This window comes from Mesocricetus auratus, unplaced genomic scaffold (assembly GCF_017639785.1).
Source record: "Mesocricetus auratus isolate SY011 unplaced genomic scaffold, BCM_Maur_2.0 Super-Scaffold_6730, whole genome shotgun sequence".
Taxonomy (NCBI): Eukaryota; Metazoa; Chordata; class Mammalia; order Rodentia; family Cricetidae; genus Mesocricetus; species Mesocricetus auratus.
Window position 1 is genome coordinate 110,474,804 of NW_024429184.1, and position 26,611 is coordinate 110,501,414.

A 26,611-nucleotide genomic window follows, 5' to 3' on the forward strand; every position below is an offset into this window, starting at 1 on the left:
TAGAAAAGGTGGGGAGAGACACAAATCCATACCCAGCTAAGTGTCCCATCACTACGGCTGAAAGGCTTACCTTTACCTCCCTGCCTGAGGGTGCCGCGGAGATCTTGACTCTCTGCCCCCAGTACAGATAACTCTTCTCTACCCAACCACATACATTCATGTTTAGGTGTCCCAAAGGCAAGAGAGCAGTGACACGTTGAGTCTGGAGATTCTGCCAGGCACACAGTGGATAGACTTGAAGCTAGGGTTCCTCTACTATCTGCCCTTGGGCTGCTCCCCCACACTTGTATTCCCTCAGTGTTCAGTGAAGGATAAGTCTGCCTCTCAGCATTATCACGTGGGGATAAACGATGGGGGACGTCCTTCTGTACATATGTTTCTCTTATTGGTGGATGACTAAAACACTGACTGGCCAGTAGCCAGGTAGGAAGTACAGGCGGGGCTACCAGAGGAGGAGAATTCTGGGGAGAGGAGGCAGAAAGAGGTCTTGAGAGAGATGCCATCCTGTTGAAGGAATAACATGCTGGAACCTTCTCCAGTAAGATAAGGCCTTATAAATACATAGATTAATAGCTATGGGTTAATTAAGAGAGAGCTAGCCAGTAAGAAGCCTGAGCCATCAGCCAAACAGAGTGTAATTAATGTAAGACTCTGTGTGTTTATTTGGGGCTGAAGGGCAACGGGAAAAGGCAGAATAGAAGCCTCCATCTACAATTATGAGATGCTGTATGCAGTGTGTTTGGTGGAATCCGATGAAGTCTGGAAATAGAACAGCCTGCCAGCATTGTGTGTCCATCCAAGCACTTGTCTCTTGCCCAGGAATGAAGAGGCCACTGTTTGAAAGAAAGAGTTGGCATTACCTATTGACTTCCATCAAATGTAAGATCAAAATGTGTGTCATTATATGGAGGACTAGGGTCAGAATGAGGACAGAATAGAAATTTGTATGTGGAAGTTTCCCTTTCCTGACCACCTGCTCCCAAATAACTGATAACAGAGACTTATATATTAATTATAAATGCTCAGCCAATAGCGCAGGCTTATTACTAACTTGCTCTTACATTTTAAGTTAACCCATATCACTTATGTAGTGGTACCTTCATTAGCCTGGTACGTTCATCTCCTGTTCCCTCTGCATCTGAGGGCGACTCCAGACTCCATCCTTCTTCCTCCCAGCATTCTCCTAGTCTGGCTTCTCCTGCCTAACTGTTCAGCTATTGGCCAGTCAGCTTCTTTATTAAACCAACCACAGTGACATATATTCCCTTATCCATCAGTGAGACAGAAGCAGGGGCACCCTGGCAGTGCATGACATGGCTCACACAAGCATCTCCTGACCCAAGCAAGGCCAGGAGGAAGGACACTACCCTCAAAGCACACCATGGATAAGCTCACCCAACTTGCAGGATGACCAGCACTGCGGTAGGAGGCGCCTAGCGGTACCCATACTGAAAAGAAACGCTTCACGTGATACAGTCCTCCATCTCTGCCAAGTTGCTGGAGCCCTTGGCCCTTTGATGACTGGACTGTTGAAAGGTCCCAGTCTCAGAAGGATGAGCCAAGTGACGGAGGTAGACTTTAACAGCCTAGACACAAGCCCTGGATGGTGGTGGCAATCACAATGTGGCGTATCAGAGAATGGGAGCTTAGTGCAGCAGAGCAGACCGTGTTTGCCACTTTGTTGTTAGTAATAGCGGAAGGGTGGTAAGTGCTGCCAGAGGCCACTCTCACAGGTAGGGCTGCTGGATCCCAAGGGCGTGTGACAGACTATGGAGCCCTCTGTCTCCTGATAATGTGAGGGGCTGAATATCTGCTCAGCATGGGAAAACCTCCAGGAGAGTCTGTCTGGTCCTCACTTGGGCCGTGGAGCCGAACACCTTAGCTGTCAGGGGCGAAGGTGGCTCGTCCTTAAGACTAGTTCCATAGTGCAGTTTCACTCGAGGAACAGACCATCCAAAAATAACAACTGCCCAGCTTGACAATTACCTTGTCTGTTGCCAAATGTCCAGGTGGTATAGTTGCATTTGGAAGCACACAGCACGGAGTGAAGCTAGCTTATGAACAACCCAGGGAACTGGGGACCTTTATCCCTAGAAACATGGTATGCATCTGTCACCTGTATACCTAAATCTGAATGTTTATAGACAGTGACAAGGTTCCACATAAACTTTGTATAAGCTCTCTGTGACAGTTTCACGGATAGGACTATTGAGATGGCCCAGCAGGTAAATAAAGCACCTGCCACACAAACCTGAAACCTCAAGTTCTGTCTCCAGAACCCACAGTGGAAAGAGAAGACTAAATCCTCAACGTTTTCCTCTGACCTTTGATGATGATGATAAGATAATAATAAGTAAATAAATAAAATGGTTAAAAATGATTGAAGAGAGAGATAAGAGGCTTAACATTCAAAGCCTTGGGACTTGGCAGAATCCTACATTACTTTGACTGTGCCAGCACCTACCGTGTTGAAGCTTCTCTGTGGCCTACAAATGACTCAATCCGAGAAGCCCCTCTGTCCCTGGTAACTTTAAACTTGACCAGCAAAGAGGCATGCACTTGTGTTGAGAGCTCCTTAGGGATGTGGGGGGTAAGGAGGGCGCCCTCTGTTGGCAGCCTTGCCTTCTGTGCCTCCACTGAGAAATGGTCAACAATAAACATGTTTTATTCTGTCTTTCCATTGAAAGGGCCAGGTAGGAAAGAAAACAACCTGTTTCAGTTACTATGCTCTTGCTGGTCTTTTTATTGTTTCCTTAATATATAAATAACTCCCTTTAAAAATATTCATTGAATTAAAAGTATTGAAAACAATTTAGAGCCTACTGGATGTCCTTTAGAATGTCCTTTCCACTTTATTCTTTTAATTGAATCTCATTTCTGTAATCATCATGCTTGTATAGTTATTTTAAATACAATTTTTATCCATGAAAAACTCAGATTACTGACATGTGCAGTCTTGTATATAGCAGGACGCTGAGCTGTGTTTTGGGGTGCCAGGCACCCTCTGGAGCCTTAAGAAAGTGACTCAGTCTTACAGTTGCCCCAGCTGAGCACTATGGGTCCTGCCCTTGCTCTCAGCCATCTTGTGCTCACGGCACACAAGTGTGAAGTATGGCTCGCAGAGTTAGTAGTTATCACAAATGTTAATTTTGAAGCATGTAAGGTAGATAGGTAGATAGACAGACAGATAGATCTCAGTGTGTAGAAAACATTTATGTACCTTCCTTTTTTTGTCTGTAGAGGCTACCATCAGAGTCCGGAGACTCTTTGTGACCTGTCTGTGCCCTTCATTGAGAGCTATCTTCCATTGGAGGAGCACAGAAGTGCCCTGTGCACATGCTGTGGTCCAGAGAGCCAAGGGCCAAAGACTGTTTTGGTACCCATCCCGGCAGTCCCATCAACAGTATGATCCTATTTTGGACCCTTCTGGTGTGGCTATGGTGGAAGTAGCTACTCTGTGTGTCTGCCTATGTGACATAGTTTGAGATGTTGAGGAGAGGGTCTGCAATATTCTGTGCCAGCTTTGCCTTTTCATCCTCCCAAGCCTTGCAGACAACCCCAGATGTGAGAGAGTGAAATAGGGAGAAGCTAACCAGGCTCTCAGTTGAGATCTTCATGTCTATGCCTGTGTGCGTTGCAGAATGTTATTTTAAGACGTGTTACATTTGTTTATGCTATGGAACATTTTGTTTAATGATGCAAAGATGTGTTTCATTCTTTTATGCTACTTTGCCTGTCGGAAACACCTGAATGGTCTAATAAAGAGCTGAACTGCCAACAGCGAGGCATGAGGAAAGATTGGCGGGGCAGGAAGGCAGGCAGGCAGGGAGAATAAATGGAGAAATCTGGGGGGAGAGAAGGAATAAGATAGAATAAGGAGAGGAGGACATTGGGGGTCAGCTGCCCCACTACACAACAAACTATGGAGAAAGAAGTAAAGTATACAGAAATAGAGAATGATAAAAGCCCAGCGGCAAAGGATAGATGGGATAATATAAGAAAAAAAAAAACGCTGGCTAGAAGCAAGCTAAGGCTGGGCGATTGTAACAAAGAATAAGACTGTGGTGGTTTATTTGGAAGCTGAATGTCAGGTCCCCCAAAAAAGCCAGAGTAAGGAGGAGTAAAAAACCAACAACCAACTACATGTCTCTTAAAGCACGTGTCAGGTCCTGGTGTTTGATGATCCTCACCAGGATTGGGTGGTGTATATTCTCCCAGGAACACCTGATCAGGTAGCATACCAATGCCGATGCTGCAGGACTAAGGCCACAGCCCCAGCCATGGAAGGGACTGACTCTTTCTCTTCACCATACTCTAAACAAAACACATCTCAAGAAGATTGTATAGTGGGAGCACAGTGGTATTTGTGCTGAGAAACCATCACATAAACCTTGTAACTGAAAAGCAGAGTGACCTTTTCTGAGGGGCCCTAGCCCTACACCAGACGCAAATACCACCAGATTGCTTGGCATTTCCTTTTTAAATTGCAAGCGTTCCTGGTTTCAAATCAGCGATTGATCTGTTGGTTTGTAGCCTGTGTGCAATTAAGTTAGTCACACTGCTGTTGGAGTCGAAGGAACACAAGTGCTTTGAAGCCACTGCCACCTCCGACACATCTGAGCAGGGTACAGGGAGGGTGGTCTTCTAAAGCTAAAATGCCAGTGATCTTGAGCTTTGAACTGTGTGCTGTCATGCCATGCCTTCCTCAAAGAACACATCTGGTTTTGGTCTCAACTCATATTAAGTCCTAGGGGAAGCTGCAGAGCACCTCTGAGAGGGAGCATCTGTTACAATTCCATTTCTAGGTGCAGAGCACCATGGGGCATAGGGGTGAGCCACCTGGACTCCCTGGGGTGCAGAGGGGGAAAGCAGGTATCTGCAGTACCCGGGCAGGCAAAAGCTCCCTGGGGTGGGTGCAGAGATAGGTGTGGCGAATGTGTTTTGTAGTCCACCCGTCTCTGGCCTGGAGAGCCACAGAAGGCTGGGCTGGGGCAGGAGCCTATGCAGCCAAATTCTGTATTCAGAATGCAAAGTTGTTCAGATTCTGATCATAACGCTTAGTTCTCCCCCTCTTTAAATCCGCCGAAAGAACTTCCTTTTCAGCTTCCATGAACCTGAGCCAGATGGCTGGGGAATAGTGTCAGGGGGGGATGCAGGTGTGTTCTGTGGAGCACGGCATAACCTAAGGATTCTGATGGTGTGTCTCAGCGAGTCTATTAGCTTAGAAGAAGCACCTGCCCAATCAGTCGAGGCTGTTTGGTGGCAATGAGGAAGGAGTTAGGAGCAAAAACCTCAGCAGGTCAGCTGGAAGAAGAGCCAACTCAAAACCAGCTCTCCGTTTCTTTGTGCTGAGGGATGGGGACATCAAGCCACCTACAAGTTAAGCAAGAGCTCCACGACTGAGCTACGTCCTACCCCCAGTTGTCGCCCCCCCCCCGAAAGCTTTTGTTTCCTTTCCTTTTTAACTTGTTTTGTTTTAGACAGGATTTCCTTATGTGGTCTGGGCTGGTTTCGAACTTCTGATCCTCCTGCCTCAGCCTCCTGCTGACTGCAGTCTTTGTGCTCTATGTTGAATTAGGCAGTCCCGCTCGAGCTGTGACTCTCACACTTACCTCAGGGAAAGCCCTTAAAATAAAGAGCTGTGCTCTCTACCCTGAATTTGTCATGTAATTCTGATTCTACCCCACACAGGAATGGCTTTCCCCGCTATGTCTGGGGTGACTGTATAGCCATCTCATGAAGACCCTGACTCACATGTGTTGTTCCTGAGATTACAGCACTTCCATTCTCGGAAGTGTCCCCTTTGGGGTGATAGATTTTTTTTTTTCCTACATGGCTGTGCTCATCAAAGGAGGGAGGGAAGGAAATGAGCTTGCCTAACTGTGGGTCCCTTTCCTTCTGCCTCCACAGCTCCACTTGGCAGCCCTGGCATCACTCAAGGGAGACATAGTAGAGCTCAACAAGCGCCTGCAGCAAACAGAGCGGGAACGGGACCTTCTGGAAAAGAAGTTGGCCAAGGCACAGGTAAGGGACCTGGATGGGTGTTTGTTTGTCTAACTTCTTTGTTTAACAGTAAATCAGTGTGTGTGTGTGTGTGTGTGTGTGTGTGTGAATTTCAACAAAAAAATGTCAATTTAATGAACAAAGGTTCTAGGTGGGCTGCTAGAAACAAAGCAAAGCAAACCCCAGTGTAGACTCGATGGCTTAAACAGCTGACATCTTTCTGTGTTATGGATGCTGAACATCATGGCACCTGGCAGTTCGGTCTGTGGTGAGGCTAGCTCCCCCACTGGGTACCCAGATGCTGGAGAGAATAAAGCTATCTCCCGTCTCTCTCTGTATCAGGGCACTAATCCTATTCTTGAGAGCTCCACCCTCTTTTATCATTTCCCCTAAGGCCCGCCTCCTACTGCTGTCACATTGGAAATGTAGCGGTAGTCAGCACATGGTCAGGAAACAGAATCACCTGCCACTCAACACCTCCCTCTGTCCCCGTTTAATCGCTACACTTCCCTTCCTGAAGTTAACTTCTGTGATGACTTTTGTACTGATACGTCTTGATTCTTTACAGTTTATCACTCAAGATGGAAGGGTTTAATTTTTTAATAAAAAATCACTTTATTCTAATGAATCCACATGAAATGAAGATATAGTCAGTTTAGGGAACTCACTCAAACACTTTCCCATTCCCAGACTCCAGTACTCAGCGAACTTCTAGGTAGCTAGAATGGTCATATTAAAACCTTGGTTTTAGCCGGGCGGTGGTGGCGCACACCTTTAATCCCAGCACTCGGGAGGCAGAGGCAGGCAGATCTCTGTGAGTTCGAGGCCGGGCTGGACCGATAGCCTCCGAAACAATACAGAGAAACCCTGTCTCGTTAAAAAACAAAAACAAAAACAAAAACAAAACCTTGGTTTTACCCTTCCAATAGTAACTATGTTTCTATTCACTTATCACCACATGAGAAATCTATGATGGAACTTCAACTAGAAAGAAATCCCTTTATATACTCATTCATGATTTGTGCACCCTTTGTCTGCATTTTGTACTTCCTTGCCCCATCATAGTAGCCTCTGTTCTGTGTCCTTTCTAAATGCTCTCTCTCTCTCTCTCTCTCTCTCTCTCTCTCTCTCTCTCTCTCTCTCTCTCTCTCTCTCTCTCTCTCCTCTCCTCCCCCTCTCTCTACCACACACACACACACACACCTGCTTACCTATATTCATGTATTATCACCTAGGTTCTGCATTTGAGGGAGAACATATGGAGGCTTTTTTGTCTTTCTATATTTGGGTGACCTTGATTAATTTTCAAGTTCATCCATTTTCCTGCAAATTTCATTTTTTTCCTTACAGCTGAATGCTATTAAGATCTAATCTCACTCACTTAAAAAGTGGGTGCTTCCTTTAAGTACTTAGAATATAAAGACGGGTTCTCCACGCCTTGTTTGCTTTTTAATAGTGATTTTTTTAGCTTGGCCGTGGCACCTGGTTAACCACAGCTGTATGTCGGTGACTGCACACTCATGGTGCAGTTCAACCAATCCTGCCTCTCCTGCCGTCCAGATGTGAGCTCAGATTCACAGCCCCTCCCCTTGATAAAACTGTAAGACGTGTCCTTTCACCAGCAAAGCCGTCATCTCCTACCCTGTTGCTGATCTTTCTTGGATGTTAGCAGCTGTTGACAATGGAATGTCTAGGCCAATGGTCCTCAGTCTTCCCAATGCTGCGGTGACCCCCCCAAACCATAACATTATTTTGCTGCTATTTCATAACTGTAATTTTGCTACTTTTATGAATGGCCATGTAAATATCTGTCATAATGGATCCCTGACGTGCTACCCCTGTGAAAGCGTTCTTTGATCCCGCAAAGGGGTCATGACCCCCAGGTGGAGAACTACTGGTCTGGGTGCATTACTTCATTAGGACTTGAAACACATGACATTTTAGTTGAATTATCCCAAGGTTGCGGCTGCAGATGCTTTTACTGGGAAGTTTCCCACCTGCTGTTTGTTCAAACGCTATGTACCTCAAGGGGGAAGCATAAAGCAAGCACCTGAACCCTGCCATTTATTTAACCTTTGTCAGGAGGGCCTGCTGACTCGCCGCGATTCTCTGAAAGTGCTCTCTTGTTTGTTAATACCATTACGAACTTGCGCATTTAAATATATTTGAATTTCAATCTTGAATTTGAATTTTAATTATTTTCCTTATAAAAGCTGCAGCGGTGCTATTTTTAGCCAGGCAGGGCCTCAGCTTGCTTATGAGTCTTGTGCATGTACTGAAAAGCCACTGCAGACACCCAGAGTACATTTTCATGCCCCCCAAACTAGAAGCGGCTGTTCTCAAAGCAGCCGGTTTTCCCCAGCAGGCAGTATTTCCAGGCCATTGCATCCAGGACGCCTGTTGCTTCTCGGTTGCTCATTGTATTGGCCCTCTTTTGTGGACAGAGTCAGAAAGCTATTTTTATTAACCAGTGTGCATATGTATGTACTTTATTATGTGTAAAGTTGAAGATGAAATGTCTCGGGAGCTCAAGTTTGTCCCTCCATTGCAAATTCAGACTGTGCCATGTGCTTGCTTAAGTCCAGTTTTAAAATCCCACTTGTTTCATCTATAGGGATATTAGAATTCAAATGTTCCTAACCATTCCTTTGCTTTATTCCCCATTATATACAGTCTCGGAACTGTAGCTAACATAGTGGGAAATTCTTCAAATGCTTTCTCTTTAAGTCACTTAAGCATTTGCAAGTAATATCCCCCCGGGTCTGTTTTTTTTTTTTTTTTTTTTTTTTTATGTGAGTGTCCTCCAATTTATAATTAGATCCCTTTGAGTGGACTCATGGAAATAATTCTCCCAGAGCTCTTGAGTACCGATAACACTATGACTGTACCTGTCCTCCTGGGAGTCAGGTTGCTGCACTTGAGGCCTGCAGCTCATGCCTTCCTCCTCGAAGGTGCTGATGTCTTGCTGTGTCAGGCGTGGGAAGCTGCCATGACACATGATGGGGACACACCTTCCTTACGTTCTCAAAGCTCTTACTCTAGCTAGATCGGTGGTTCTCAACCTGTGGGTTGTGACTCATGCCCCTTGAGCGTAACATATCAGATATCTTCCGTATCAGATATTCATATTACAATTCATAACAACATCAAAATTACAGTTATGAAGTAGCAATAAAAGTAATTTTATGGCTGGGGTCGCCACAACATGAACTGTATTAAAGGGTCACAGCCAGAGTTGGGGAAGCTGGGAGCCAGTGCCCTAGACACATTCACGGGTTTCTTTCCTTTCATCTGCTTCCTTCCTTCCTTCAATCAATTCTGCTTTCCTTCCCCCTTCTCATAGTTGTACTGGATTTAGTCTTCATCCTTTTCGTTTGATAATCTCATGTTTGCTGTGTATTCTTTTGGTTGTATTTGAGTTTTTATTTTATGGAAGTGAATTTTTATTGTATGTTTGGCCTGTGTGTGTGTATGTGCACTAAGTGTATGCCCAGTACCTGAGGTGACAGCAGAGGATTGGAGGCCCTGGGACTAGAATGGCAGATGGTTGTGAGCCGTTACGTGGTACTGGGAATACTCTGACTTCTGGCCCAGCAGTTAGTGATCCTAACAACTGAGCCATCTCCCCAGTCCCTATTTTGGGGAATTTTTAAATAAATTATGTGACTATTAGTTTTATTTCCTGGCTTAGATTTCTCCATCGTTTATATGTTGTTTCATTGCCCATCTTTAGTTATTCCATTGCCTCAAGCCCTTTGGTTGTCTCTTTCCATGTATTTTGTCTCTGTTTTCTATTCCTCTTCTATGCTTTTGGGCTTAATATCCATTCCAAAAACAATATATATTTCTAATTCTGTGCTGAGCTCTGTCACCTCATCTCTGACATTTTCTGATTGTGAATTGTGCTCATTTCTGCCTCATACCTGTTTCTTAGATCTTGCATTGATTTTAGAACAGACTGTTTGGTTTTTCTCTGTGTGTGAGGGGTACATTAATTCATTGTGTGCAGTATTTCTGTAGTTAATGGGAAGAATATTGAGCTGTCTTTTTTTTTCTTGTACAGGAGTTAACCTCAATATTTTTCTAGGTTTTGCTTTGATGTGATGTGAAAGCATAATCCCCTTGAAGTTTTATTTGTTTACTTTTAAAGGTTTATTTTTTAAAGTGTGTCTGTGTGTGATTGTGTGTGTGTGTGTGTGTGATGTGTGCACACACACAGACCAGCAAAGGATGTCAGATCCCCTGGAGGTGGAGTTACAGACAGTGACAAACTTCCTGATGTAGGTGCTGGGGACCAAACTGGGCTCTTTTGCAAGAGCAGTCTACACTTGTGGCTGCTGAGAGCCATCTCTATACACACACCCCCTTGGACTTTTAGGGTTTATGAAGGCAATTTAAGACCGTAGCACTTATGACAGCCTCTTCTTGACCTACCTGGCTTTCTGCTCTTTTTCATTTATGTCTGGATCTTTTCTTTTCCTCTATCATTCCCATCCTGATCTGTTTGGATGCTGTCCTGAGGGTGTGTGTGTGTGTGTGTGTGTGTGTGTGTGTGTGTGTGTGTGTTGCTGTAGATGGGAACTTTGGGAACCAGTCTTTACAATTCACAGGGAGTAGACTGCCTTGGCCCTTCACACCTTGTGATGGGCCTTTCACACCTCACATCAGCATCAGCACAACCCTCCTGAGTCTACTTGTTTCCTCCAGTTGGCCTTCAGGCTTTTCCTATGAACACCTATTGAAATTTTCCACTTATTAGAGTCAATTCTGATTTTGCCAACATGGACACCACCCAGATCTACCAATGACGCTGGTTCATTCTTACCTGCTTATGTCTTGTTTCATAGGGACACTAAGTCCAGGATTTTAAGCTGCTGTGTAAATACATGCTCAGTTTATTTTTTAATGTGGTGATTCAATGCAAGCTTATTTTTAAGAAAGCAATTTTAAAATTTCAACTTGCTAGGCTTGGGGTGGTGCAGACTTGTAATCCTAGCTATTTGGGAGGATGAGATAGGCGAATTGAGTTCAGTGTTTCCTTGAGCTACACACAGGGTGAGCTCAAGACCAGCCTGGAGTACTTAATGAGCCTTTGTCTCAAGGGGTGAATAAAGGTCTGTGGTGAACCTCAGAGGTGGGCTGCTTGCCTAACGTGCACACAGCCCCAACTGCGAGCCTCACTTCTCCAAGGAAAGTAGCAGTTCAGTCGTGCATCATGCATGATGACGTGTGTGTGGGGGTTATTTGTCTAAGAGCCCAGGTGGGGCTGCATCTTGAGGCAATCCTCCTGCCTCGTGTTTTAAGTCCTGGGATTACTGGCCTTTGCCACCGTGCCTGGCTTTACATGGCTATTTTTCAAGTGTATCCTATCACTATTATATTACCTTTGTAGTCAGAAAGGAAACCATTGAGAAAAAAGTACAGATAGGTGATGGGGAATTCCTGTGTATATGTCAATAAAGCACTGTTGGCCAATAGGGAAGCGAGATAGGTAGGACTAGGAGTCTAGGAGGACTCTGGGTAGGAGAAACACAGGGAGTCAAGATGTAGTTGCCATAGGGGTAAGAAGTCCAGACCTTTTCTCCAGTAAGAGAAATACTTAGAATAACAATTATGGGGTAATTACTTAAGTCAGAGCTAGCCAGTATAAAACAAGGAAGGCCAACAGCTTCATAATTAATACAGCGTCTTGTGTGTTATTTGGGAACTACAATGCAGCAGAGCCCAGGCAACTGGTGGGTAAAAACCAAAGTGGCTGGCAAGGAAAAGGCCTCACTCTACAGATAGGGAAACTTTTGTTGTTGTTTTGTTGTAGACGCCATGCTAGAAGGCCTTGGAAAGTTTTAGGGAACTCTCATGTCTCACCATCTCAGGGAAGGCGAAAGGGGAAGACTGGTTGGTCTTAAGCTCAGTCAGTGCTTTCACGTTTGACTGGCAGCCAGGCAGAGGAACCTGTCCCATGCCCAAGGTCAGGCGAGCCGCTGAGCATGGCCGCTAGGGCGACTTCCTCACTCCACGACTCTCTGCACGACTTATTTATTTATTTATTTATTTATTTATTTATTTATTTATTGGTTTTTGGTTTTTTTCACTTAGATGAAAATTTTATATAAAGTACGACCCCTTTGATTTAGAAAGAATAACACCACTAAGGTATTTCCAGTGATCTCTGCTGAATTAAGACTTTCTAAATGCCTTATCAGAGCAAGTTTTTTTGAGCAGAAAGTGCTATTTTTGGGTTAAGTAAAATGATATTAAATAACTGTGATCTCCAACTTGTACTTATCCAAAGCCTGTCACTGTTAGTTGTTATTATTGGTAAGATGTCCCCCCATTTTTCTTTCTCTCCTCCCTCCTTCCCTCCCCCCTCTCTCTCTGTGAGCACACACAAATACAAGCAGAAGCCTTTAACCACTCTTCCACCTCTCCAGCTTTTATTGTTTTTAAAGAAAATCGCACATGATTTCAGCTTAGAGCGGGCAAGCCCTGCAGTCTTGAACCTTAAAGCAGGACCAGCACGATATCTATTAGGGTTATGTCTGCAAAGGCAAAGCGTTTGTTCAGGGGATAGTAAAAAGACAGCAGAAACCTTCTGATGCCTTATCAGGGTCGCTTAGCTCCTTTGGAGCTTATTTTTGTTTCAGCATTCTCACATAACAGCTTTTGATGATGCCCTGATAATACCAATCACGTCCTACGGCCAGTTTGTGTTTGTATTGGTACACCAGTCTTAAAAGTCACCTTATGCACTTAGAGAGATGCCTTCCAATTATAAAAACAAACCCCTAAGATCTAGGAAAGAGAATGTAGCAAAATGCCTGCCTAGCTATCCTAATTCCCTTACAAAGATGGACTGATTCTAGAAAAGCTAAATACAATGAGCTGACGGGGCTGTGCTCCCTTGAAGCATGCCTGGGTAAATGATGTATATTTGAAGCTTTCTCTGCTTCTCAAATTTGTTGTTGGGCTGGAGGAAGTTTTACCATTTCCAAATATTACAGAGCCATGATGAAACAAAATTGTAAACAGTAAATGGGCTTACTTTAATTGGGGATCACCAGAAGAACTCCATCGTTTATCCAATATTATTGATAACACTGGAACTGGTTGAATAAAGGTAGATTTGCTAAGTCAGAACAGTTAGATCGATCCCAGATGGAACTTCAGGAATAGTCGTTGGAATGGAAGTGAAATGCTCAGTGAGGAGCCAATATCAATAAGATGGGGAAGCCAGAATTCTTGTATTAATTTTCTGCTGCTGTGCAACAAACTGCTGCAGCATAATACAAGGGACACATCCCTACTCTTCTAACGGAGCGGGTGCACAGACCTGCGCTTACATGTGTACCCACATTCACGTGTGCGGTGGGATGGAGCACTTCCTGTTTCAAAGCTCTCTGTCCTCTGGAAGCCAGCCTCCTGGGCTGTCACACCCTGGCTTTCAAGAAAGAAACATGCAGTTTCAATGGAATGGAATAGAGTGTTTTCCTTCATGTGCTTTTCTTCCTTGCTGAGATGACGATGTCGTTTGCAGGCAGTTTCTTTGTTTCTTAGCTCCCCTGCCCTGAATAGCATTCTGTGCGGAGATGGCGACTGCTGCAGCTCTGTGCTCCTCCATGACATTTGAGTCTGTCCCCCCCTTTGCTGGCCTGCTCACTCTCCCCACCCCTTCCTCTGAGGAGACTGCGGCAGGACGTAGAATCAGAATCTGAGTACTGTTAGTTGCGACCCCGAGAAAGTAGCATCGCTTCTTGCCAGGTTTTATACGGGAGAGGTGCTGACCCCTTTTCCAGGATGGCGGAGAGGGTTAACACATTAGTGGGCATTGCATTTTTCAAGAAGCCAGTTGATAATGCTCTTAGGTTTGACAGTTGAGACAAATGATTAAGGATCGGTGGCCTCTGTGGAGTAAGCTAAAACCCATTGCAGAACATCACCAAAACCATGAAGCCCCTCAGTGTCACCACACTGCACAGGCTTTTCCAACAGGCCCGGTCTTCCCAGACAGGTCTGTCTCAAGGCTTTATTTGGGATGACACTGCTAGCAGAGATGTGCCTAAAGCATTTTATTCTCAGCAGTTGAAATGATGCTTTTGCTGGTTTTTCTTTAATTTTTGCCATGTTTTTTTCATATGTGTGTTTGTACACACACATACTACCTGTGGAGGCCACAGGAGGACTTGCCGGACTTGGTTCTCTCCTTCCATCACGTGGCTCTCAGGGATGGAACTCCAGCCCTCAGGTTTAGCACCTTTACCATGTCGCTGGCCCTGGTGTTCCTTTATACTAAGCATTATTGTACTTAGGCAACTTTGGCAGTTTATACGACTAGATGCAGGTATCTACAGGTGTTTTCATTCTTCCCTCATCATGATAGTGTTAAAGCCTTGAAAAGGAGCTCAGGATATATATCAAGTGCCAGATTAAAAAAAAAAAGTCCAGGTAAACAGAACACTCTAATATTTAATCACAAACTGAAAGCCTGTAACTATAGGGAAAATCCAGACTCCCTGTGATACTGACCTCTAGAAATGTGAAGGCAAGGCGCCACAGCCACGGGCTTTCTGGCTTTGCTACGCTGGTAGCATCAGTCAGAAATTGAATTTAGAATGGCAGGGAGAGCCCAAGATGCAATTACTGCAGTAATGGGGAAAAAGCAGAGGCACATTGTTTCAAGCTATTTTTGCCTTTTTCATTGGAAATGCAGCAGGCATTTGTGTATGGCAAAGCAAAGAAAACAATAATAACCAGATGGTAAAGGTCCAATGAGAAGCTCTTGTTACTCCTAGCTGCTGTTAAATAAGTAATCACTGAATGATTGACATGTAGCTGGAGCTGCCTACAGAAGCCGGCAATCCCGGGATGCACACACTGTGTGCACTTGGGTGCATCTGTCCTCTTTAGGGGTGAGGTTGGAGATGTCCAGGTTTTGTACCTCATGTTTGGTACAGTCAGGTGTAATATTTCCTGATGTTTATTAGTGCACATGAGAAGCTTGGAGAGGAAGACGGAGGGAAGGGAGTTTATGGATATTACCAGTTAAACAGAATTAAAAGGTTTTTTTTTTGTTTTTTTGGTGAGAGGGTTGTTTGTTTTTTAGCAGTTTTTGCCTGTTACCTGGGTTATGATAAATAAAACAGTCATTTTGTATTAGTTTGTTTTCCCATATTCAAAATTATTTGATCAGTCAGGGTATGCAGTAATAACAAGCAATTCTAGATACCAGATATCTTACTAGGAGCTCAAGGAGGTAGGGGTGTGTGTATGTGTATGTGTGTTCACATACCTCATCTAGACCCAAGTTTATTAGCCACATCTCATCTGGAATGTTGAGATTCACCATTATCCGGAGAAGGCCGAGGTAAATCCTACAAGAGTTCTTTAATGACAAAATGGCGTGTATTCCCCCATCTCATTGGCCAAAACAAGTTCCAAGGGCCTACATGAGCTTCAAGGGGGAAGGAAAGCACAGCCGCACTTTGTACACAGAGTCAACAGTACACAAAGCATTGGTGAAGGCCCTGCTGGCCATTGCAGTAGGGTTGCTAGTATTTTTTTGTTTTTGTTTTTGTTTTTAACAAGACAGGGTTTCTCTGTATTGTTTCGGAGGCTATCGGTCCAGCCCGGCCTCAAACTCACAGAGATCCGCCTGCCTCTGCCTCCCGAGTGCTGGGATTAAAGGCAGGTTGCTAGTATTTATCTTCCAGTAGAGCCCCACAGACACTAACTGTGGGAAAGACAGAGACACCGTTTGAAAAAGAGTTATGTGAATGGATTTATGAAAACCTGAGTGGATCTTTCGATGGTATAAAAATATATATAAATGAACAACTGAAAAATTGAAAATCATTTTGAAACTTGTTTTTCAAACAAATGAAAATGAGCATACAATGTATTGAAGCTTTTGGGGGCATAGAGAAAACAGCGTTAAATAGAATGCTTATGATAAGTTATGCCTATATTTTAAAAAGGGAAATCTCAAACCTCTCACTGCATCTCAGGATGCTAAAAAAGCCAGAACAAACTGAACCTAAAGTTAGAAGGAAAGAAATAAGATCACGCCAGAAATAAGTGAACCTGAACGTAAGAATACACAAAGGACCCTTGAGACAAAGAGCTGACTCTCGAAAGCTAAACCAGACGGCTGGCTAGACTAACAAATAAAAAAGTAAAAAAAAAAAAAATCAGAGATAAAGGAGAGACCGCATTCTGAGTTGTCGATTGTAATCAATCACCTCAGATGATCGTGAACAACTAGGTGATTTAACAACCTGGAAGACTCCTGGATGGCCGTGCCGCACAGGGGCTGAAGCAGCAGGCTACACCTTTTCTCCCCACCTGCTTGTGTCCGTGTTTCTTATTCTCAGAAAACTCCAGGACTCCTCTAGTCCATTTGACTACAGTGACCACAGGTCCCGTCAAAGCTCTTGTCACAGCTCCTTCCCCCGAGGGCCACACAGTCTCTTAGACATTTGGGGCAACCCAGAGATATCTGGTCCTTGTGAAAGGAACCGCTAAATTGAAGAGGCTTCCTAGTGCTTTAGAAAAGCGCGCTTAGGGGAACATGAGGGTTGTGAGCTGAACATCTTTGCCCTCAGCTAGAAGGGTTGTTTCCCCTGACTGTCCTCCTTTTAGCTGCAAGTGCTGTCCCTGACTGAGTTTAGGCTTCCTGTAGTCTATCCCTCCTGCACAGCCCCCCAGGCAGACTTTTCAGCCAGCACCAGGGGCAAAGGTGATTCAGTACCACATGTCACACTCTCCCTCTCCATCTGGTATCTCCGAATCCCCACTGTCCCCACTGGATCTTTGTTCAGAGTGGGCCGAGCAGGCTGCGGGAATACCTGTATTGTCTTGTGCTGGCATCCAAGTCACTTCCGTGCCCTTTCCTCATCTAAACTCCAAACCTCTTCATTGTCGATGGGGTTCTGCAGTCTCTGCCCGGCCTAGGTGGTGAGAGTGGCCTGCTGTTCCGTAAAGACTGAGGAAAAGGGAGAACGAGGGAGGGATGGTGGGAGCATGGCAGCTCATTCAGCATGTGTGGGGAACATCGCACAGAAAACTCTGTCTAGCAAATTGGATGTTGAAAGCCAGCATGTGGCAGCATTCAAAGCAGAGACTGGCACCGTCCCGCCATCATTTTCTGCTCAATCTTCACGAGAGTGAGTATTCTATGGGTGTGTGAATACACCACACACTATTTGGGGGTGGAGCTAAAGAGCAGCAGCAAGAGCTCATGATGCCCCCTTGGGAACCAAGAGGAACAGTAGTCTACCTGTAGATGTTTCAGAGAAAGACAGAAGCTGTGGATTCAGCCACCAAATCTGGCTTTGACATAATAACATTTTGTGGACTTCTCTTCTAAAGATAGTGGATTGTGGATGGAAAAGTTCTAAAATGCACCGAAAGAGATTGCTTTGCTTAGGAAAGTTTCCACTTAGGCGTGGCTTTCTTGGGTGCTAGGGATTAAACCCAGAGTCACTGAACAATGTCTCCAGCCTCTTAGAAGTGGCCATGCCCTTCCCTCTGGACCCACTGACTCCAGTGGCTTCACTTGAAGTGGAGGTTATCGTGGAACACAGTCATTTACATCAGTGTTCTTCTGAAAGCAGCTCTCCTGTGAAGGTCTATGGTAGCTTCCAAAGACCTTGCTTGCCCACCAGAGTGTTTCCAGACTTCTGAGGGTCCCCGGGTCCCTGCCCTGGGTGATAGCATTGGAAATGTAGCAGACTTGGGGAGGGAGGGTGTAGGAGGTAGTGGGTGAGAAGCCTTACCTTACCCTTTCCCTGCCATGGGCCTGAAAATGTACACCTGCAGAGTTGACTGGAGAACACATATGGCTCTTGGCATTCGGAAAACCATGGTGAAAGTAAAATTAAAATTTCCCTGCTGGACAGGAAATTAATAACTGCTGAGTGGAGCAGACAAGGCCAGAGCTTGTTCCATCACTTAGGATGTTTTGTTATGTAAATGAGATCAGCTGCCACTGCCTAAGGGGAATTGAGGAGGGCAGAGAGAACTAACTGGGGACTGGTTCCTTATGGTTTAAATTCCCTCTGCAAATGTATTTTCATAGCATGCACTGATTCTTTACTCCATCAGGACATAGACACAGGGAAGCTTCCAGGCCTCTTTTGTCATTATTTCTATAAAGTAGCCTTCATGGCTGCGACACATTGCCATTTACTCATTTCATAACACTTCTAGATCACCCACAGTGAGCTGGGCCATATGCCACCAGGGCGGGGGAGGTGGCTAGGGATATATAATGGGATATCTAGTGTCTGCCTTCTGGGAGTTTATAGTTTGGAAGAAGGATATTGGATAGCACAAATGAGTCCCCCCACCCCCACCAAAACACCCGTTATGCCACTTAGTGCTTGGGGTTGAAAAGTAACTGAATTGTACGATGGAAAATGAAAACTGGTGGAGGGAAGTGAGGGACTGCCCTTCAAGACTGTGGATGTGTCAGCTCTGCAGACTTAGGTGCATTACTTACAGGCATTTACTCAAGATTCAGAATCTGATGGCCTCATGTCCGTTAGGTTAAGTTCTTGGTTAGAAGCGAACAGGGACTCTGCAGAGATGGAATGAAGGAGTATTAGAAAGGCAAAACCCTGTCTCCTCCCGAGGCACTGTAAAATTTAATTGGGGCTGCAAGGGTTAGTGTGAGGTTGCATCAGGTGAGTATCTTATTTGGGGCATGCCAGCGTTGAAGCCATAATATGCAGAATCATTCTTCACAAGGTACATCGACACATCCACATGTCCGTCTTCTGCCCTGTGTTCTTGGTCCTAGTGTGAGCAGTCACACCTCATGAGAGAGCATGAAGACGTCCAGGAGCGCACGACACTTCGCTATGAGGAGCGCATCACAGAACTCCACAGCATCATTGCAGAGCTCAACAAGAAGATAGACCGCCTGCAAGGCACCACCATCAGGTATGGCTGCTCCATCCAGCTCTGCTTGTCCTGGGTGTGCTGGAGCTGAAGCACCCCATGAGTCATAGTGTCAGCCATATGCCTTGATCTCTGTTGTCCCCTTTGATTGTGATCCTCACAAGCACCCTGGCAGGTAGACAGGGTGGGAGTTGTGACCCCCAGCTTATTGCTAAGGCTATAGAATCAGCAATCAAGTGAAATGCTTTGTTAATGAGTTTTAGGTGGGTGCCACTCTGTCCTAGACAGAGATCAGTTTGATGTCCTTCCTGCCTCCATTGTTCACCAGGTCTACTCCAGACTTCCTGCCTCCCTTAGGGCTTCTGAGACTCACGGATGTGGCTTACAGCTAAGTGTTATGTGGGATTCTAGATGATCTGTTAATATATTGAGTTTATCCCAAGGTTGTATGTCAATGGTGACACTTATCCTCTTACCAGATACATAAGGCAAGGCTTGACCCATCCCTTCACTGGGAAGAAAGTTTACTGGTGAGAAAGGCAGGTGTAAAAGAAATGCTCATGGAGACCTTACTTTCAGCAGAGACAGATTTGGAGCTGGGACTCGGTTTTGATTAGTTTTCTTTCCCTGAAGATGCCTGTCAAGGTCTCTGCTTCCCTGGCTTATCGGTCCATTTGGCTCCTGAGTCTGCGGCACACAGTGCTCCGCTCCCTGCATCTGCCCTTGGTTCAGGAAGATTGGCTGAGGAGCTCACTGTGATGGAGGGGAGCATCCCATGCAGAGAGATCAGTGGTTAATAGCTGCGTTCCTGGACAAAGGCTGCTGTGTTCACGAGGCATTTGCATGTGCCATAATTGAAGGAATCTCAGAGGCAGCTGCTCTGAATTCTCCCTGGAGAAGTTCTGGCTCACAAAAGACTTTAGATGGATTTTGTTCCAACTCTGAGAGTCGTAGTAATGATGGGGCTTCCTGGTGAGGGTGCTGACGGGCATCTGTTTTCTGGGCAAAACCATGGAAAATTTTACACTGACTTGGAACCACACAATAAATTTCATATTCCGATTTAGAACCTTAAGGTTTTAAAATTGTATCCTGGTCTACACAGTGATTGTGGGGTAGAAATACATGAGCAAAGAAAAGATTTTAGCCCAAAGATATGGTTCTAGTAGATTTTAAAGAGCTCAATGGAGCACATTGGCAAATTGGTGATTTCCATTAAAAATGAGTTATGCTTCTAAAAACTTGAGAAGGTGACAGTGAATGGGTATAGTCAGTTGTGAAATAAGTATAATACATATCAAGGGGACAACTTGATCTCAAGATGTTTAAATTGGAGCCAATGGCCTGACTGTTTCACTTGAATATCCTGTGAGCTGCTTGACCATAAACATGTATTTGTGCTTCTGATGTAAAGGAAGATCGAGTCTGTGCAGATGTCACATTATCGTGTACCTGTTTTCATTATGTAAATAAGCTAGTTCCTCCATGAGGAGACTCCTAGCCAGGCTGTAACATGTGGGCCACAGAGAAAGGTTCTTCCTGGCCTCTGGGCTCCATAGGCCAAGGCGTGGCCCCAGCCTCCAGCACTCCAGGAATTGTATTTGTTCTCTCCCCTGATCTGCTGTGGCAGCCTCAGCTCAGGGACAGCACACGGTGGGTGAATTTTTAACTACTGTGACATAACCCAGATCTGTTTGTATCCTTTTTCTGGTATCCAAGGATAAAGAGGAAAAGTAGAACCAGTGCAGGACTGGAGAGATTGTTCAGCAGTTAAGAGCCCTGGCTGCATTTCCAGAACTTCAATTCCCAGCAACCACATGGTGACTCACAACCATCTATAGTAGGATTTGATGCCCCCACCCCTTCTGGCATAAAGTTGTACACACAGAGCACCCATATACATAATTTTAAAAAATCTTTTTAAAAAAAGTAGTGGAAGGGTTGTATATGTCCTCATCCTCATAGGACTTTGAGCTCTCTTCTTAGTTACGCACCTAAAAACCCACACCAAAAATGTTTGCTTTTCAGCCTTGCAACATCAAGCTCTCCTAGTTGACAAGTGTTAAGGGAACATAAAGAATTTGACAAAGATGCCACAGTTAACCACATGGCCCTTTGCAGTATCCATGCTCTTAGAAACAGAATAATCTTGGTGTCGGTGTCTCACAAAGGAACCTGTGAAGAAAGCAAAGGTAGCTCAGCGAGGCAGCTATTTTTACAAAAAGAATGCATCAGAAGCCAGGCGGGAAGGGTAAGCATGTAGGACGTGAGGAGCACACAGGTAGCAACTGTCTTTCCTCCATTGTCCTGGACTGACCTCATGCTCCTTCAGCACTGGCTACTTTTACAACATTCAAAGCAAAGGAGCCAAAGGGAGGGAGGAAGGGAAGGCACACAAGAGTATTACTGGGTAGAGGTGTGAAAAACATTTGCATAAAGGAGGCCTAAAAGGGAAGAGATAAAAAGATTTGCATAAAAGTCTTCCAAGGTTGGAGAGATAAGAATTAAATCCCTTGTCCTAAATGGGCTGCATACTGTTTGGCAGGAAAGACTAGCATTTGATGTTGCTTAGAATGCCATTGAACTATGAGGAGAACTTAAGCTGTGTTGCCTAGAGTGACAGGGAAAGAAGACATTGCTAGGCTGCTGCCTAGAAATTGTGAGCCATTAGAGTTAACAGGTCAGAGTAAGCTAATACAGGGGTAGGCATTTTAAGAATAAAGATTTCTGTGCTACTTTACTAGGTAAGAAAGACTAATTCTGGGCTGGAGAGGTGGCTTCGTGGTTAAGGGCACTGGTGCTATTGCAGAGCACATGAATCCAATTGCTAGAACCTACATGGTGGTTCATAGCACAAGCAGTCCCAGTTTGGGGACTCCATGGACACAATAAACATACATACCATGTTGCATATACATACCTGCAGGCAAAACACTCAAGCACATAAAAAGAAATAAATCTCTAAAAAAAGAACAACTAAGTCTAACTAAGTGAGCTGCTGCCCAAACCAGAAGAAACAGATTTCCTAGTAGGAAAAAAAGTTTTAATAATGACAGTCCCAGCCTCATGACCAGTAGAGAAGATGGCTAAACCGACATGTTGTTCTGGTTTTGTATAGATGCATTTTGTTTCTGCTCTTGATGTTCTGCTGCTTGTATGTGGTGAAGTAGTAAAACTTGTTAATTGGTGGCTAAGTTTAAACTGTCCAGTCAGGTTTGCCACTGGCTTGAGGAGGTCCCCTGACAGCAGATACAGCAGCGATGACACATGGAGTGGGTCTCCTATTTTGAGGAGCAGCTGAACTCGTTTCATTGACCAGAAGGACAGTTACAGAAGGTTGACACTATTACTGTTGTGGCTGAGAAATTTAACTGATCAACAAGAGGACTTGTTGGGTGGTCATTGAGTGTAGACTGTAGTGACTGTCTCAAGACCCATATTATTCCCTGTTCTGTCTCTATTTCCCCAAAATGAAAGGCATTTTGGGCCCTCTGGCTACTTCCCAGACCCTCTTCCCAGCTGTGTTCAAGAGAGGTTTCAGTCAAGAGATGAAGGGTCTGGGAGGAAGTAGAGGCATTAGTCATCCCCTTTAGGTCATGATAGTGACAGCAGACATGCAATGTAGGTATCTGCCTTGACTGGCCGGACAGAAAGTTCTGGACAGGTATGTGGCAACAGGTGCTTGGTTTCTGGGGAACCAGAGCTGGGGTAGCCAACCTTACAGCCCCTAGTGGCCTCCACTCACCCACCCACCTGTATTCTCCATTCTCGCACCAGCCTTGCAAGTACAGAGCTGCTTGAATGCAATGCTGTCTGCTTGAAATTTTTTCTAATGGATATTTTAAACATACTGGATTATGTGCTGCACAGACACACATGATTTTCTAATCCGTGCTCTTTCACTTCACAGTGTTTTATGAGTGCCTTTGCAAAGATATTTGATTTGGGGAGATTTACTTTTCCTCTGTGTAGCTTTGTAGACCATTCCTGGCCTTGAACTCACAGAGATCTGCTTTCCTTTGCCTCCCAAGTGCTGGGATTAGAGGGGTACACCCGTAGACATGGGGAGATGAGATAGAAAAAATGAAAAAAATGTGACCATAGAACACTTTGGGTCCAAAAAGAAAAGGAGTGATGTCTACGCAAACTGAACATGAGACCTTTTCTTTCCTATAGACGACGACTCTTGTAACACCAACCTTTCCCTGTTAGCCTTCATGGCTCGCTGTTGCTCTCTGCTTTGTTTCTCGTTCACTCCGAGCTCGCTGCTGTCTGCCTGCTTCCCCAGCAGTTTTCCCCAGCCCCATTCTCTACGGACTGAAAGTTGCCTTCCCTCATGTGATCATCACCTGTGTGATGTGTGGAGATGGGTCTGTGGAGGATGCTTTGGGTCAGATGGACTCGTGAGAGTAGGGCTGTCATGGCAGGAACTGCTGTCATAAAAAGAGAGACCAGAGAGTTGGTGTGTGTGATCAGCCTCCCTCCTTCACTGCCGTGTGATGACACAACTGTGCAAGCCAGGCAGAGGACCCCTGCAGAAAGTGACCATGCCAGCTATGCTCTGGGCCTTTCCAGCCCGCACAACTGTGAGATGACACATCTCTGTCGTCTAAGCCACCCAGTCTGCTATATTCTGTTTTGGCAGCTTGAGCAGCATAAGATGCTAATGATTTCTCTCTTTTCCCCAAATCTCCTTCCCTCCCCTTCCTTGTCTTCCTCCTTTCCTTCCCTCCTCCCCTTTTCTCTTTTGCAATACTGGAGACAGAACTCAGAGCCGCACACATGCTATGCACACAGGCTCCCATACCAGCCCAACAACATCTATCTATGTATCTGTGTATCTATGTATCATCTATCTATCTATCTATCTATCTATCTATCTATCTATCTATCTATCTATCTATCTATCTATCTATCTGTTTATTTTGAGTTAGCAACTAGCTCCATAGCCCAAACTGGTTGTCCTAGTTTGCTTTCTGTTGCTGTGATAAACACCAAAAACAACTTGGAAGAAAAGTCTTGTTTCATCTTAAAATTTCACCATTGAGGGAAGCCCGAGTGAGGAGCGCAAGGCGGGACCTTGAAGCAGAAGCTGCAGAGGAGTGCTGCTTGCTGAGTTGCTCATCCTCCTCCCTTCTCCAGGCCCAGGCCCGCTGACACTGACCTCCAACCTGTAAGCCTGTTGTTTTGGCCTCTCCTGGGTAGGTATTAAAGGTGGGCCTCACCATGCTCAGGCACTCATGACTCTCTAGCTGAAAACTCTTAAGTGTCCGTTCTTGTTTTGGGTCCCTTTTTTATAGAATTAGCCCAAAAGTCTCTATTCCTTCTGGATGGTCTCCTTTATGATTGAGAACCCTGTATGTGCAGAACCTTGCCGTCCTCTGGGAGTTCTGTCCTCAACCTTGGGTCACATGAGGTGTCTGTCTAGCTGGTACCTTTCATCTTGACTGACAGCACCTCAAACCACTAAATCCCCATCTCTGTGATTTTTGCATCTGCCCTGAGCCTCGCTGCAGGATGTCTCTCCCTTGGGAGCAAGGCAGTGTCTAATGGACCTGTCTCTTGCGATGTCATCCAACCTCTAGAATTTCAGGGATGCATCACTACCCCACTTTTCTTCCTTTCAGCCCATGTGACAACCATGTGCTGCATCTCAAACAAGGCTCAAGACCTCTTTATCTCCCTGATAAAGTGTGTTGTTCTGGTTAATTGAAGTCCTAAAAGGTGAAATAAAACCCAGAGAGATCCTATTTCTCTCCCCGTGTCTTCCTGTGTGGTGTACATAAGCTCTGCCGAGTACCTGTAAATCCTCCTCTGTGGCTCTTAATCGCAAATCTTAAGATAAGAACAGAATATTGTTCTGGGTGGTAGTGGTGCACATCCTTCACAGGTGGGGGGATCTCTGTGAGTGCAAGGCCATCTAGTTGCAGGACAGCTAGAGCTGCACAGAGAAACCCTGTCTGGAAAAAAAAGGAATATTGAATCTATGGAAGGGTATTCAGTTGCTCACCTGAAAACCACAGATAAGCTTTGCCTTCCTCTTTGCTATATGGGAAATCAGAGACAAGAGTCCAGAAAGCCACAATACCCCAACACCTACCTCCTGCAGTAGATTCTTTTAAGAGAATTCAGAGGAATGCTTTCTTTCCTATGTTTATATTAGCCATTCAGGGAGGTTTGCCTTTCATTGTAAGAAAGATAGAATGTGAATCAATTAAAAAGCTGGAAAAGCTATCAACTCAAGTGGGATGGGTTTCATAGCTACAACTGAATGACAGCCACCAAAACCAATCAGCAATCGCCAAAGCCATCTTCCAATTTGTTTCACTGTCATGGTAATGACGGATATGCATGAAGGTAATTTGTGATGGCATATTTCACAGCATTCTTGAGTAAAAAGAAACTCCAGTTCCAACTCTATAGCAAATGACTACACTTTTATCAACATTTCCCTTTTATGACTAAATAATTTTACCGTGAAGCAAGATGACTTTCTAAAAGCTTCAGTGTGAGATTATTTCATTGCAAAGTAGTTGCATAATGTAAGTCACACCACATATTCAAGTTTTGGATATCCTGTTTTTACCATATCGATTCTGGCTCTTCTGGTCTTTAGGAGTCTTCCATAGTGGTTTTCCTGCCACTTATGGTCATCATGTGACTGTGTGTGTGCACTTCTAGAGCTAACCTCCCTGGGAGACTTTGTTTAATTTAATATTACATCTGAAAGCAAGTGTTAATGATTACAAGCCTAAACAAGTCCCATGAAGCACTTCTGAGATGCTTCTGAGTTCATGGAGCTGAGGACATGTAGAATCCTGTGAGGTGGCCCTTTACACTCCAAGAACACACACTTGAGACTCGGTGATTCCATCTTAGGGACCATCCACTCCACAGATGAAGAGTTTGTCTAAACTTTTATTTCCATGGCTAAATATAGTCACATTGGGGAATTTGTCCATATTTTTTTATCCAATGTATTTGGGGGAGGAGACATCTCTACCTCAAGAAATAGCTACAAGATTACAAGCCACTGTCTAAGGAACAGGAAGGAGGCTTAGTGGGTAAAAGCACTTGCTGCATAAGCCTAACAACCTGAGTTTGGATCCCAGCACCATGTTGGGAAAAAACAATCAAAAGTAAACAAAACAAAAAAACCTGGGTGTGGTCGCTGAACAGATCTGATTGCTGGGGCTTGCTGGTGAGCTCCAGGTTTATCCAGAGACTTTGTCTCAAAACAGTAAAGTGAAGAATAATGATAGACCAGGATAATGGTGTTTGTTCCCCTCTGTACCCCACATTCACATATACACAAAACAGACACCACACAACACACTATTATAGGTAACAGAAACAAGAGGCCAGTGAGGTCATTTTGAGAGGTTCTTAATGAATGGGTCCTCTGTGAGACACCTTCACTGGCAGTGAGTCAAGGCTGCCCAACAGCTTCACCTGCACAGCGCATGATCCAGTCTTGGTGAAGTTGCCATGGACCAGCAGTCTTTGAACTCAATCCACTGCCTCTTGACGGAACCAGTACTCCCAAGGGCAGAGAAACGCCATCATCAGTTTGCATATACTACAGTGCCATCTGGCCAAAGAACCTTGACAGTTTTTCTACCCTTGCCCAATTGAGATTGTATCTTCCTTTCAGGACCTAAGCTGGCCGGGTTGTAAGCCCTATAAATCAGTAGTTCTTGCAGTCTTTGGG

The 26,611-nt window shown here is 44.8% G+C and overlaps 1 protein-coding gene across 6 annotated transcripts in view; it reads left to right on the forward strand.

The window, feature by feature from the left end:
* Mcc (MCC regulator of WNT signaling pathway) overlaps nt 1-26,611 on the forward strand; it is a 389,841-nt gene that overhangs the window by 281,858 nt on the left and 81,372 nt on the right. For all 6 annotated transcript variants that reach the window (XM_040741852.1, XM_040741851.1, XM_005069154.4 and 3 more), the window contains 2 exons: nt 5,911-6,024; nt 18,800-18,942. In XM_040741852.1, the coding sequence (XP_040597786.1) occupies nt 5,911-6,024; nt 18,800-18,942 (257 nt within the window). The remainder of the gene's footprint in view (nt 1-5,910; nt 6,025-18,799; nt 18,943-26,611) is intronic.